Genomic DNA, 16046 nt, shown 5'->3' with positions numbered 1-16046 from the left:
CACACACACACACACACACACACACACATTAAACATCTCAAGAAATACACAAACAATGCAATGCACTTGTAGCAGTGATAAGGCATGTGAGACAGAGAAACAGGTGTAGAAAGAGAGGGAGAGTCAGGAGACAGACAGACAGACAGACAGACAGACAGACAGACAGACAGACAGACAGACAGACAGACAGACAGACAGACAGACAGACAGACAGACAGACAGACAGACAGACAAGATGGGGGGTATACCTACAGGGCAGAGGTGGGGGAACTCCCATGTCTGCAAAGTCTGGATCTGAGGAGAGATGAAGGGAGAGAGATAGAGAGAGAGAGAGAGAGAGAGAGAGAGAGAGAGAGAGAGAGAGAGAGAGAGAGAGAGAGAGAGAGAGAGAGAGAGAGAGAGAGAGAGAGAGAGAGAGAGAGAGATTTTAATACACAACTATGTAATATGGCTCTTGTAATGTATTTGGAAAGTTCCTGCAAAGAAAATGTGAAATGGCTGCTGTCATTAGTGCTGTTTGCCTGTAGACAAATGCTAAGTTTGTTATTTAGATTGCACGTTTTTTTAGACAGATGCTAGATTTAATGTTTACCTGATGATATCACAGTTAATTTGTAGCACTAAATTGTTTTCTCTGCACTGCGTTCATGTCATTTACTCTGAATCTTCTACTTTGTAAGTCACTCTGTACAACACTAGTCTGTTAAATGCCTAGATTGCAAATAGTAGTTACTCAATTATTAGTTAGCTGAGAGAATACTGTTCTGGTGACATTTCCATGGCCAATAATAGAATACCCCTGGAAACATTATAGAAAGTGTGCAGATTCTATTTATACGTCAATGTCAATGTGGTCGTTAATTCCCCTTGTACTTGTAGTCCCTTCCCCTAATGACTGGTTCGTTAGGGAGGGTGTAGGTGAGCGCGTATCACCTCTGATACACGTGTCAGTGCTGGTCCGCCTCTTTTCACCTGACAGTGAGGAGTTTCAAGAGTGTGTAACGCAGCGTTTCTCAAACTATTTTGTGCCAAGGACCCCCAAAATTGATATATATTTGGCCACGGACCCCCATCTGAAAATATGTTGTGCCAGGGACCTCCGAAATAGAAGATTTGTGTTAAAATATAAAAGAATATTCAACATTCTTCACAATACTTTTTTTTTCAGAAATAGCAGAAATAGCAGATCTGTGAGCTTGAATATCTGCTGTTTTTGAATAGCCAACGTTTAAATGGATTAAGTGGTTAAAAAGTTTGGGATGCTGTATTAACACATTCATCTGGGGACCACCTGGAACCCCATCAAGGACCCCTGGGGGTCTCCGGACCCCCACTTTGAGAACCACTGGTGTAACGGATGCGGAGGAACCGTGCTATTCCTTCCAGTGCGGCTCCCCACTGAACAGGTGCCCTGACCAACCCCTAGGAGTCGTTGGTGCAGTGCCAGTGACACAGATCACCATTACTGCCCGGCTTCCCTCCCACCATGGCCAATTCGAACCCCTAGACCAGTGATATTCAACTGGCGGCCCGCGGGGCCACATCCGGCCCCAGCAGAGCTTTCATTTGGCCCCTGGAACACATTCCATATTCCAGTGTAATAATAAATCCAATAGCAAAATTATTATTGGATGGTTGGTTGTACAGGATGACCATTTTGAATGTTTTTCATAACCGTTAATCAAAACTTGTTAATGGTTAATCAACCATTAATGGTTAATCAACCATTAATCAACCATTAACCGATAAGAATAAAATGTATACTAGGCTACTATTTAGACTGGAGGAATGTTAGTGACTCACTACATTTGCAGTCAAGACACTGCTACAGGAAACCAAATGTGGGTAAATGTAATCTTTGGTGAGTAAATTATGGAGACCACCCACCACCATGGGCGGTATGTATTTCCTAATATACTACTGTAGATCTGCTGTGCTGCATGTTGTCTGGGGTAACTAGATTAGGCAGGGGGCTACAGCTATAAAAGGACTTGAAGTTGGTGGCCACAAGACCATGACCAAAAGAAAAATTGTTCATAGTTAACCGTTTAACCGTAAACCGTTAAGAAGTGTAGGTAGACAGATGATGCTAACAGCAGAATCTGTCAATACCACTGCCGTAAACATGTACTGTCGTTGTTAGTAGGAATAAACACAGAAGCACCCGGGAGGAAGTGGACAAAGAAAGGGGAGGAGCCAAACCAAGTTCCTGTTTCTACACAAAAAAGGAGGTGGTGACCCCAGAGGCTAAAACAAAAGGGGAAAAAACTAAATTTATTTACGTTTTACGTTTTTCTGCGATTGTAGCTGTCAAGCAGCCATGTTACAAATTGCAGCAACTGCTTCATGATTTCTGCCCAATTCTGCCTTACACGTTAAACATGGAGAAATAAATAGCGGTGTATAAAAACCATAGTAAAGGTACAGATATCTTACTTGAAAGATATTTTACGCCAGTAAAACTCATCACCCATAAGAAAATCACTTGAATCAAAATGTTTCAAGCAGCTCACTTAAGAAAATACCTTTTCATGGTACAAAGAAACAAAACAGCCAGACATTTTTACTTCTCATTATTTCAGAATAATGTAGCTTTCAAGTAGTTCAGCTTGACATTACACTATCATGTCATTACAGTATGATTCATTCTTCCTCAATAGCGTCATGAGCTGAATGATGGTCTGAACTGATCATTAGATCATTATTAGAGCTTGTGCCCTTATCAGTCGGATGCTCAAAACCATTTAAAAATGTACCTTCACCTTGCCAGCCTGCTTCCACTTTTCTTCTCACAAAGACGCTTCCAGGTCAGGGACACACTGACATATCTACTTCCTATTTTCTCAATATCCCAATCAAAGCCTGTGCACTATGGACTGGCACAGAAATGCCTTTAAAAAACCCAACAGATTTAAAAAAAAGATAAAAGAAATGATAATTTCAAAGATCAAAATGCATGAATGGAGTATGAAGCAGGCCCCAATAAGTTACCATAATGGACATAATGTCCACTGTTGTGTCCTAGCAGTGGTTCCCAAACTGGCAGTAAACAAACCAACATACAGTATAAGTAGTGTATATAGATATCTGCACATTTCTAAAGTTACACTTTAATTACTTTTAAGACCTTTTTAACTCTTTCAGTGCCAATGAAAAAAAAAAAAATATTGCGAACTTTGCCAGCAATTTATTTTTGTTTTTTCAAAGAAAAAAAAAAGTGCTTAGGAAGCGAGATACAGCCTTTTTCAGTTATAGGTTAAACAAAGAGTGGATGGAGCTGCAAATCTTCAGATAATGATATCTTGGGTTCTGAACACTTTTTTTAAAAATATATTTATTTATTTTTACTCGGGATTTCTCGTTCTGGCACTGAGGGTATAAACCTAAAACTCGGGATAACTCTGGGCTTGGCACTGAGAGAGTTAATACCAAATTGCCCAAATTGTCAAATATGACGTAAGAAAGAGGCAAATATTGTGAAAATAGCCGATCTACAAGCTCACAACGCCTCGCAGTGCAAGGCGTTGTGAGCTTGTAGTTCGGCTATTTTCACAATATATTTATCTGTGGGACCGAGTCAAACTAAATCAATCAACTCAACTCCTACAATTCCTGACTTCAAGTCATTTTACAATTGTGGCCCCCTGCCTAATCTAGTTGAATACCCCTGCCCTAGACTCTGTAGTGGTGGGCAGGAACTTTACCCCTGCACCATCTGAGCACCCTGTTTTGAGTAGTTTCAAGAAAATCCCATTTTATTTTATCAACAATTATATTTCACAAAAATGTATACAAAATGTAAATAGCAGTAAAATAGTAGTATTTCCAGGTTAAACTCTTTGTCTTATATTTGTCTTATATTTTGAAACATGCAGGTGAAAAGATCATTGTGTGTAATGTACTGCAGAGGTGGTAGGGCTATATCCAAGCTGTCGAATGCCCTAATTAGAGTAACATTGGTCAAACTATTGATTTAACCATATTTATTATAACCAATTAGGACATCCCGCATCAAACGTAAAGGGTTGAGGCAAAACCTTTATGCAGTAGCTATTCTCTTGAGCATTCTCATAGCGCACTAATCTTTAAAAGCTGTCTGTCAGCTGTATTGGACTTTGAAACTTAATTGGTTTAAAGATGTCTAGTAATGTGCACTCAGCACAAACACGAGGGGGAAAGACACACGTTTGGAGCAGAGTGGTCACAAATCACAAACACTATACAAACAACCGAAAACCAGATGATAACTTATGTTTGTTGGCATACCAACAATCATAGAAAGTTAAATCCAAGTCTCTGATTAGTTTAAAGCTTCAAAACTGAACCCTGCCCAGGAAGAAAGCAACAATAGAGGTATCCACCACAACCTTTTACTCAATAGCAAATGCAGATTAAATGGTGCCTTTATATAGTAAATGGTGCATTTATCCAAAGCGCTTCGGCCTTACAATGTGCACTACATTCACCCATTCACACAACGATGGCAGAGGTCAAGGACACTTTGACATTAACAAGGGGCGCCGGGGATCGAAATAGCCGCTCTATTTCCTGAGCCACATTACCTTCCAGCACATTAAGAGGTATCTGTGCCACAGTGCTGTCACCTATCTATTCACCTTTATCACAGTTTGACATGCATGCTAAAATCCCTTATGTATTTCCAGGTTGGGTTCCATGTTGTAATTTAAGAAGATGTACTAGGCTGCTAAAGAAAACTGCTTAATTAATTAACTTATTTGACTGATTTGAATTTGATGTTTGATGTTTTTCAGAGATGTATAGCGATCATTTAAATCTTATAATAATGAATCTAATCATCTAGTTTAACAGTTTTACACTTAAACAATTGTATCCTCCTCGTAAACTGTGTAGTTCGGGCCATTCATCTATCGAATAAACGTGTTTTACAAGCCCCCCCCCCCCATGCAGGACGAGTGCCTGCAGGAGTTTAGATCCCATAGAGGACGTTTGGGTGAACATGGTGCGCTGACTGATCCCTACTCGACTACTGTAATGCACTTTATGTTGGCATTAGCCAAGCCTGCTTGTCACGACTACAGTTAGTCCAAAACGCGGCCGCTCGCCTCTTAACAGGGGCACGGAAATATGATCACATCTCCCCTATTCTTGCCTCCCTACACTGGCTCCCTGTTCGTTACAGGATTCAGTTTAAGACTTTAATGTTTGTCTTTAAGTCTTTAAATGGGCTGGCACCATTATACATATCCGAACTTCTACCTCCCAATAATGGTACAAGGGTCTTGAGGTCTACTGACCAGTCACTCCTTAAGGTCCCAGCAACAAAGTTGAAAACACGGGGAGATAGATCATTTTCCTCCATAGCGCCCACATTGTGGAACAAGCTGCCACCCCATGTTAGAGTGTCTCAAACCCTGCCTGTGTTTGAATCACGTTTGAAAACTCACTTGTTCTCCTTGGCGTTTGAAAATTCAGATTGAGAAGCTGCTGCTTCCCCAGGCATTGTGTCAATCGTTGTCTTGTTCATTGTGTGTGTTCTCTTGTTTATTTTAGTATTTTATTGAGTGTACAGCACTTTGGTTCAACACCGTTGTTTCTAAATGTGCTCTATAAATAAAGTGGATTGGATTGGATCCCGCCAGGGAATGAACTGCCTGTGTTTCAGTTCAGTAAAATTGAGCCAAACACTGAACGAACAGGTGAACGAATCACTTTTAGTGGAGTCTACTGAAGGATTCAGTATACTGAAAAGAATGACAATTCTCATAACTATTGCACTAGCAAAAGTCCCAGGCCACACATGTAAGATAACAGAGGCTCTGAGATAAGTCAGAAAATGTCGACATGAGGTGAACAGCAGTAACGCAGTATAGGACAATGTTACATTAAATTACATCAACTTGCCTCACAGAAGTTTGTTACCATCTCCTGGTAGAGAAAGTTCACACTTTTCTTGTCCCTCAAGACTCAATACTAAACCGAGATAACTTCTCTTGAACAATTTGTCTTTCATCACATTTGAACTGTGTGTGTGTGTGCGGCACTGTGTGCGCCTTCGTGCTACAGGTGTGTATTACTGTGCATGTGTTATCTACTGACAACATTATTTATTTATTTTTTCTTATCTTTCACTAGATACTTTTTCATTCACCCACCACCGCACATGCGACACACACATCTGACATGCTTCAGAACATAACAGCACCTTCTAAAGAAGACATTAAATCCAAGTTAATAGCAATTTCTAATAGCAAATTCTTCCTATTTTATGTTTTAGGTGCATGTAATTGACGGGCGTTGCACGAAGACAAAAACACAAAGAAAGAAACAGCTTGCAGGAGACACAGGATCAGGTGGACTGTTCCATCTCCATGAATCGCAGGGTATTTCCCTACCAGCCATGAACAGTACACAGTACAATCCCTTACACTGTCAAAGTTAAAATAACACTTATAGGGTCTTGCAATGTATCACATACAGCCACCTTGTCATCATGCATACGTATTATCTCTGAAAGTATCAAGGTAGAACTATACCTTAGCGACAGCAGCAGCCAGCGCTAGCGTTTCATTCCAATACGATGACAGTGAGTACTCGTGCTTTCAGGGATGTGCCTTTGGCAGTGTGCTCCAGGCGACACTCATTTGAGGACAGAAATAACGATAAACCTGATTGTCCCTTTTGTCAAATCCAGACATGGCTGCCACTGTCTGAACTCCGTGTGTAGAACAAGGGCTGATTGCACAGCATGGACGCTTCGCCTATATCACTGCTTTTTTCTTTCTTTCTCTTTCTGTGCGCGTGTGTGTCCTCATTTCCCATGTCTAGACATGAGTCAGAGATACAGCCTGTGAGCTTCACTGGATATGAGAAGTGGGTCCGGAATCTGACAATGCTAATAGGCCAGCGACAGAGAATTCATCAGAGAAATGGCTAAAATATAAGAGAATGAGCAAGACAAGGATAGGAGATGACAAGACAACGAGAGAGAGGGAAAGAGAGACAGATAGAGAGAGAGAAAGTAAGAGCAACTCAGCAGGACAGAGGGGGGGGTGTGAGGGCGGTGTATTGAACATGTCTGATGATGACACAAGCTGACAGACAGGATAAGACCTATGATCAAAGCAGGGATTTGGAGGAAATGAGTGTCGCTTTCACATTAACTATTCAAATGCAATGCCAGGCAGAAAAACACAAAGGCCCTACCAGACCTCATGGCTGGCTTTGAGCTGTGCTCCAGATGGGTTTCGGAGGAATTGAAACCCCCCCCCCCCCTCCCCCACTGGTGAACGGAGGGGAAAGCCCAGAGGACAGCAGGCAAATCTGGGTGATGAGAGGCGCTCTAGCTGCAGTAAATCCTCTTGACGACTTTCACATTCAAAAACCGACTGCGACACAATGAAACAGCCCAAAGAAAAAACTAAAGTTTGGCAGAGCTGATTGCATTCCAGGAGCAACAAGGGAAGACTTTCAGTACATTGTAATACACCGATTGTTCACTTTACTCTCAAAAGTGTAAAAATGTACAATGAGTGTCAATTTAACTTTAACTAAAAATGTATAGGGTCATAGGGTCTCAAATTATAGGGTCTCAAATGAGTCAAAACTAAAAAATGTAATTAATGTTGGACTGGCCGCAGGCAGTCTAATTAGTGTGAGCATCCTTTCAACCTAGGAATCTATAGAGAGCCTTTGGGACCCCAATGTACAAAAATACATGATTAATTAATCATTCAAGCTCATGTGACACACTATGAGGTTGTAGATTGGCTATTTTCAATATTTCCACTTTTTAATATTATTTCTGAAAATCTTTTGAAAAATGTTTAAAGAACTCGATATTTACTCGAGACCCATAAAACCGGGTCCACAACCAAACATGGGTTGCAACCGTATGTTTGGAAAGCACTGCTCTATGGAGTTTCAGTGTGACACTATTTTATGGAATATCGTATGTTATGATTCCACTATTCCACATACCTCTCTCAAGGGCACGTCAGGGTTTAAATATACCACTGTACTTATAAACCCTTTCCAAGGGTATGATTCAGTGCTATCTCCCTTTGAAGACAATGCACCAGCAATTTTTTTTAACTTCCATATCATCTCAGATACACTAAAATATTGTTTGTCATATACAGTACATCACAGAATACACTTTCCTCCTCTTCTCAGAGCACACACATATAGCCTTGAATCCTCGCCTCAAGCGATGCTGTGCTGATCTCTGTTTGAAAGAGAGAGAGAATGTGTGCGTGTGCACGCTCGTGCAAGTGCTTGTGAACAAAACCCATGTGAGCAAAACACAAAACGACTCTAACCATATTTTATACTTTGTTGTATGATGGTGTCGCATCATGAACATAGCTGATCTTACATGCTATTTTCACAATTTTAGAAGATTTTAGAAAATAATGTGGGAAAACAGTTTTCTTTTCCTGTTTATTATAATTTATTTTTTAATGTTAAAAATGTGGGGGATTTCTCCCAACATTCAGAGAAAAAATAACGCACATCCACCGTCTCTTGGTGCCAAACTGTAATATAAGAACAGAATCATGAAAAACAAAGCGGGGGCTCGCAACTCACTCAATGCTCCAAGTTTTTTATTTGCGCCAAACAGCAGATACGACGTTTCGACCCTGTTGGTCTCAAGTATGAAAAACTACCCCCCCCCCCCCGCTTATATAATGACATGCAAAAATAAGGATGCCAGGTTGAAAGTGGTTAACTTAGTCTTCCAACGTCCAAACAAATGGATTCCGTGGTTTGTGTGGTTGCATAAAGCAGGACGCCAGGCAGGCAGTTGCGAAAATCTAAGTGGAAGACAGTTAATGAAACAGTGACCTTCGGGTCATCGGTGCTGGTCATACGGCAGAGATTTATTATTGGGCTTTGCCATCACTTAACCTAGCATGGTCACAAGGCCATGCAGCTTCGGGGGAGTACGCACACATACATACACACAAACACACCCTTGTGCACGCACACAGCTCCATAAATTACTATTCTATACCATGGTTACTGTCATAAGAAGCTGTTGGTGAACTCCTCCCCCTTGACCCATGACCTTTGAAGACACCAGCACCTGAATTCCAATAACGCGGGCTCATCCCTGCCATGATCAATCACCTCCGTTTCCTGTCAGCCTCCCCTCACTCAATTGATCCATACCTCAATTACACACAGTACATAAATATGTTATGAAAATGTTGTAAATCATCTAGCATTCAAAGGTTGCAAGTCGCATATAATGATAGAATGTCCTTTAAAAAGCCGAGAAAGAATAGAGCAAGTCAGAGGCAGGAGTGAGGTCCTTTAAAGCACTTTTGACGAAGCTAATGTTTAAGTTCAGGAATCTGCAAACGGCATCATTGTGGCGCTCTCTAGCCCCGTGATGAGCTGTCCACACTACTCATCCAGATTAAGGGTGCACTGGCTGAAGTGTCTGTGTCTATTTTAAGTCTGTATTTGTACATTTTAATGATTTATTCTCCTGTCTTTTTCATGTATTTCTACAGTATGGACCCGAGTCCGTTAATAAAGATTTGAATTGAATATGACTGACTGATTCATTGAATATTTCTATTTGACACTTAAACGCACAAGGAAAAAATGACAGGAATAGTTTTAGGTGAAATCAGTCAAACTCACAATGAGTACATTTTGACTACCGTGGAATGTCACGGTTGGCATTACCATGCAACATTTCCTTTAATTACTTAAGCCGTATATACTTCGTTGACCGGGGTTCGTCTTTGTTGTGACACGTTGTGAGCTTGTAGATCAGCAATTTTCGCAGAATGCTCACCTATTATGACATCATGCCCACGATATAGGGACCCTAGGTTTCAAGTGGTTTGTAAAACAATCATATGCACAGAAAGAGAAAGAGGAATTCACAGCTTGTCCTTGTCCAAATATAAGTATTCCACTCTGACACTGCGTGAATGCTGCAGTGTCTCTATGGCACTGGCGTGTTCCACTGCATTGTAAAATGCCTTTGCCTGAGTGATCTGAATTCAGAACACATCCACACATGACCACAAATCTCCTCTCTTTGGTAAAGCGCGACTAAGAGCGTAGCATCTTCAGGGGCTTATTGTATTTGGCCTTTGCAACTCTCACAAAATATTCACTTTGCCACAGATATTTTTTATATTAGGCTGGCGTGTAGCGTTGCTCACTGTGCAAACACTGTCGTACCGTATCACCTGGGGACATAATTATGTACTATATGAACGGTGCGTACACATACAAATGATGCTGAGCAAAAATCTACAAATATTGTTATGTGTGAAACGGAGCATTCTAGTGACAAAGAGTCACGTTGTTTCCATCTGTGACTAAGTGTATCTAAGTGTTTTTTCAGTAATGCTTTTAAGTGCTATCCTCTGGGATTTTTATGTCAAGATACTCCGTGTTCTGAGTTCAATAAAATTTCAGAGCAATAATTATGTTTGACGTGTTTTAAATTGGTGCATTCTGCTCAACAACGGATAAGAATTCACGACTTTATTTCCAATTGGATTTAAATCAAATAGAAATGTATCTTCGGTTCAATGGACTAGATAATCATTATGAATGAATGTATCCATTTCAATAGACACACATTGGCATCACCAAGCAAGAAAGTACAGACAGAAAGGTACGACAAAGTACAGTGCAGACAGAGAAATAAATAAATAAATGCAGGGTACCAGAGCATACAATAATACATGATGATACTTGATACATGCAATAGACATGTATCAAGAGCTCAATCTGTCACAAATGCCTCACTAAAATACCTCAAACTAACGCCTGGTAGGAAAAGTAATCATTGCACGTGTCAGACATTCAGAGAGATACAGTGTGGGGTGTTAGTGGGCGTGTGTGTGTGTGTGTGTGTGTGTGTGTGTGTGTGTGTGTGTGTGTGTGTGTGTGCTTGCGCGCGTGCATACGTGTGTGTGCGTGCGTGCGTGCGTGCGTGCGTGCATGTGCCACACACAAGAAAATGACAACCTCAGTTAGATGTGTGTGTTTGCCGATATTCAAACCAAACATGTCATGAGATGTAGTTCTGCTCAATAATGTACTTGCTGAACATGAGGAAGAAGGATAAAGTTGGAATACTATGATACTGTGCCTGTAGCAATGCCTGGGGCATCAAAACATCTTGGGTGCATTGGTACAGAAGACGAACTTAAGAGGTCGGCAGTAGAGATACTCGAACACCAATGTGTCCCTGTGCTAGAAAGCCTCAAAAGACAGTCCACAATCCACATTCAAGATTGAAGAATTTAAGAAATAGCATGCTGAGATCAATGCAAAAATGTTAAGAAGTTAAGACATCTGTGCTGCCAAATAAATAATAATAAGCGGCCTAAAGGCTGTTCAGTTTTACGCAGGGAAATCCATCTGCTTGCCTTTCACATTGTAAAAGTTTAGTTTCAAGATCTGTGTGTCTTTGCCTGGGATTGACTTGATCATTGCCACAGAATGTAAGTGCAGTGGTTGGATGTTTAACTTCCTGAAGGTGTCCATCTAGGATTTAGGATCACCTCTGTGAATAGAGCTTCTGTGCTTGTTGATTCTGATACTGAGTTAGTGGTAGGTTTTGCCCACAGTATGTATTTTAGGCCACAACAAGGGCAAGACAGAAGATAGATGACATTTCAGTCAGACAAATCTTAGATTTAAATAAATATTTATTGGGCATGAATAACTATGAGCGTAAGTATATATATTTTGGCGACACGGCTCCGTCTCAATTCATTCATTCACTGCAAGCATGAACATATTTATAAATAAATAATCTGCCAAATAGGTATAGCATGGAATGAAATAGCAAGACTCCCAAAGGTGATCATGAAAATGTCACAGACAAACACTAAACGGAAATGGAAAAGGGCCTTCAATTGTCAAGAGATGTGTAGATTTCAGAAGCTTTGCATCACTATTTCTTAAACAGACACACATACTGGTGTATTATTAATGAGCCACAGACAGTACAGTATGTCCCATGTGGCCATGTAGTCTTGTACATTAGGCAGAATTGTACTGTACATATCCCTTCAATATTTACAGCAGGGGATTAACAAACTCTGTTGACTAGAGGTCTTCACGGGTCCACCGAACAAAAAATGCTGGAGAATATCCGAGACCCAGGCTCGAGTCCATGCAATCGTCATAATTAGGTTTGTCATGTCCATATAAAACCTGGCAGTCTGGGTCGGCTCTGTAATATCTTGGAACAAATTGGATCTTGGAAATAATTCCAGGCATCTAATAGGGTTCAGGTCTCATATACAGTCAAAAAAATAAAAAAGATGGATGGTCTGTCATTTTGGACCTGTGAGGCCTCATCGTAACAGTGGAACATCACTATGGGGCATTGTTTCAGGAGTCAAAAGATATGTGCACGCACGCACGCACGCACGCACGCACGCACGCACGCACGCACGCACGCACGCACGCACACGAACAAACCTGTTGAAGATCATGCAGGCCCACAACACACGAACCCATACGCAGACAACCCGCACACAGAGACTCGATTTCCCAGTGGCCTCATTTCCTCTCAGCTGCTCAGCAGTGACATTTAAATAAGCATCTGATTAATAATCTCCCTGAGATGCTAAAGTGGTTGATCAAGCTAATGAATGGATGCCATTAATCACACCAGCCACAGCTGTGGAAGGATAGAGACAGAGTGTGGGAAAGAGCTCAAGAAACAGAGAGAGAAAGAGAGAAGCGGGAGGAAAGAGAGTGAGAAAAACTGAGAAATGAGTGAGGGGACAGGAAAATAGAGAGAGAGGGAGTGAAATAATAAAATAGTTACGTTTATTGGGAGAGACAGAAAGAGATGTTTCTTGGTTTGACGAGTTCTAGCCTGTTCAACCAGAAACGAAGCACACCATTTTGACAAAGGTGATTGTTCCTGTCATACTTTCAGCAGCATTCGAGGACTACACCAAGGACAAGAAGAACAAAAAAAGACAATAAATCGAGTCTGTATGGTCCATTAAGCTTCATTCATACCTTTGACAAGTGACATTCCACAAAAGTTGACGTGCAACAGGTTATATAAACTATCATGTGAGTGCACCCACATTTAAAATCCCAGCACATGTTTTATTATTATATACACCGGCACTGATACCAAAGCAAACAAAATTCTACAATGAAATCCCCTTTTTGGATTAACCCGCATCGTGGGGGGGGGGGGCATGGGTAGCCAATGTCCACCGACCTGGGCTTTATTGACCTCACGAATGACAGTCCAGCCGCATAATAGCCAGTCGGTGAATTAGAGGGAGGGGCAACAAGTTGAAATAAAATAAAAACTACTACATTTTTGTATTGTAAAATATTGCAATTCTTGGAAAAAACATGAAAATGTGTGCAAATCTTTGAATATATATATTTTTTAAAGCGAACATTTGTAACTCAAATCTTTGCTTCTGGGGGGTCCCCGGAACAATATATTTTGAGATGGGGGTCCGCGACAAAATACATATAATTTTGGGTGGTCCTTGACATGAAAAAGTTTGAGAACCACTGATATTATAGCAACGTACAGTTTTTCAGAAAACTGTTAGGATTTAGGAGACATTTGTAGATGCATTCCCGCATTGAATGTAATAAACTTTTGCATCGTGGCTAAGAGCTGTGTGGCCTCATCCTTATCAACATACAGTAACTATAGGCTTAGCTTGCTACTCTCCCTCTTGTTCTGCATCCGGCAGGATGATTGTATAGGATGTGTATGCATCTGTACACTTTATTATTTATTGACAGTGTCTGTGTTCTGCACCAGGTGGGATGATTGTATAGGGTGTACTGTATGTACTGTACGTCTGTATACATTTATTAATATTTGTTTATAGGTGTCTTTATTGTGATGTTACTCTGCTGTACCTAGTGTAGAAAGAATTTCCCACGCGGGATCAACAAAGGTATCTATCAACAGTATTTCTATCAGCAGTTTCAAAAGAAAAAGAGATTCGGTCTCACAGCAAGGTATGCGACATGATGTCCAAGAAATGGCCACGCTTAAATTGAGTTCATCTATACAAGAAAAGAGCTCTGTAAGGATGACCCATGCTCCTTTCAACCATCAACCGTCTTCTCTTTCATACAGGATGGCAGACAGGTATTTGTCTGGCCCTTGACCTACCGTTCCAATTATCACAGAAGCAGCCAGTACAAGTGCAAGGTAGGAGAAGGTAGTTGGCCAATTCGGGTCGGAGAAAAGGTGAAACTTATTTCAACAATAACAGTGGATGTGTCCTTGAGCAAGGCTGTGGAGCTGCTCGGTGGCCCCCAGTAGAGACTTAAAAACTATAAATCAGGGGTCTTCAACGGTTTTCAGGCCAAGGACCCCTTTGCTGAGAACGAGATGAAGCAGGGATCCACTACTACAAAAGCTATTGTATAAAATTGTGTTTTGTAGATTTCATAGATAATTTCATAGACTGAGAGTTTGACAGCACTATCATCGGTGTTGTGTAATTCGTTTTCATGTTAATTATGTGTATGTGACATTTAACCACTTGCCCTCAAAACTTGACCGCTGGCTCTGTGCTTTTTTTCTCCCCTACACCTAACCTCTTTGCCGAAAATAGTCGATCTACAAGCTCACAATTCAACACCTCACAGCGCGAGGTGTTGTGAGCTTGTAGATCTGCTGTTTTCTGTGTGCTGTTGAATGTGGGATTTCTCTTCCACGTGTTTACCTAATCAATTCTGATCTCACAGACTGAGATAGCAAGTATCATTACATGGCTCCCTGTACACATATTCACCTTCCAGTAAAGGAGAGAGCTGTTCCTTGATTGAGAAAGGTAAAGCTATATCTCTGCCCCTCACGTACTTCTATAATGAGGGCCCTGTAAAGCAGTGGTTCTCAAACTTTACCATGTTACCAGATTTGCGTTGTTAAAATGTTTTAAAAATGCACAAAATGTTTCACATTTGTTCCAATATTGTTTTGAAAATAGCAGATTTACAAGCTCACCACGCGTAGATCAGCTTTTTTCAAGTAGCCGATGTAGGGTTAAAGTGGTTCAAATGATTTTTATACTATATTAACTCATTTTGCTGGGGACCCCCTGAAGGACCACTGCTTAGAACCACTGCTGTAAAGCTCAACACATTAACACAAATGTTTCTAGGGTAAATGTGGTTTGATTGCTACAAAGCCCACACATACTGCGTGTGTATTCCCCCATGGGCTGTAAGGCACTTTAGATAAAAGCATCCAGCAAATAGCATACTGTACAATATGATGTTATTTGTCCTCTGAGAGAAGCAGTGGACAGCAGGAAACGGATCACTGCAATGAGCTCTCACTTCATTTCTCTCCTTCATTGATAGTGATGGATCTGCGTGAAGTGTTCGTGTACCCGTCTGTCTGTCTGTATGTGTGTGTGTGTGTGTGTGTGTGTGTGTGTGTGTGTGTGTGTGTGTGTGTGTGTGTGTGTGTGTGTGTGAGTGTGTGTGTGCGTGCGCGTAGCAGTTTCCATCTCCTCCATTGATCAAACCGCTAACTGTCCTCGTCTTCCCATCCTCTCTCCGATTTTCCCCATGGGAACGAGCGAGGCCAGCCACCTGACACGCATACCGCTCAATAATACTCAACACAACCTGTGTGTGCGTCCTGCCTATCAACTGTAGCATCTGTGACTGTGGGATCGAAAAAATTTTGTCCCGCTAGAGACGGGACTTCAAGGATGGTAATGTCATTTGGTCGGGTTGGTCGTTCAGCCGCTCTGTCAGTCCGTCTATCCCAAACACATAACTGGATATCCTATCCGGTTTGTGTGCCCCATCCTGTCTATCTGGATTAATATGGCTGTCATGACTCTGAGTCCAACTTACACATAGTTAGTAAAATATTGCTGACCACCTGACACACCTCAGGAACACCACGTTGTAACGGTTTAAACTAAGATTGGTTGCTGTTTTTATTCCTAGTGCAATGCCCATTCAGGGCATGACCGCCGTTCAGTGGAGAGCAGGCCAGTTCTGGAGAACTGCTCATCCGTTTCGACTTCATACTCAAACAGTGCACTTCAATGGGT

At 41.2% G+C, this 16046-nt stretch overlaps 1 protein-coding gene across 1 annotated transcript in view; it reads right to left on the bottom strand.

Moving 5' to 3' along the window:
- neto1l (neuropilin (NRP) and tolloid (TLL)-like 1, like) overlaps positions 1-16046 on the bottom strand; it is a 96573-nt gene that overhangs the window by 26840 nt on the left and 53687 nt on the right. The window contains exon 5 of the mRNA XM_080417786.1: positions 253-294. Within this exon, the coding sequence (XP_080273912.1) occupies positions 253-294 (42 nt within the window). The remainder of the gene's footprint in view (positions 1-252; positions 295-16046) is intronic.

This window comes from Gymnoscopelus braueri (assembly GCF_963280865.1).
Source record: "Gymnoscopelus braueri genome assembly, chromosome: 21".
NCBI classification, from domain to species: domain Eukaryota; kingdom Metazoa; phylum Chordata; class Actinopteri; order Myctophiformes; family Myctophidae; genus Gymnoscopelus; species Gymnoscopelus braueri.
This window is presented reverse-complemented; position numbering and strand designations above follow the sequence as displayed.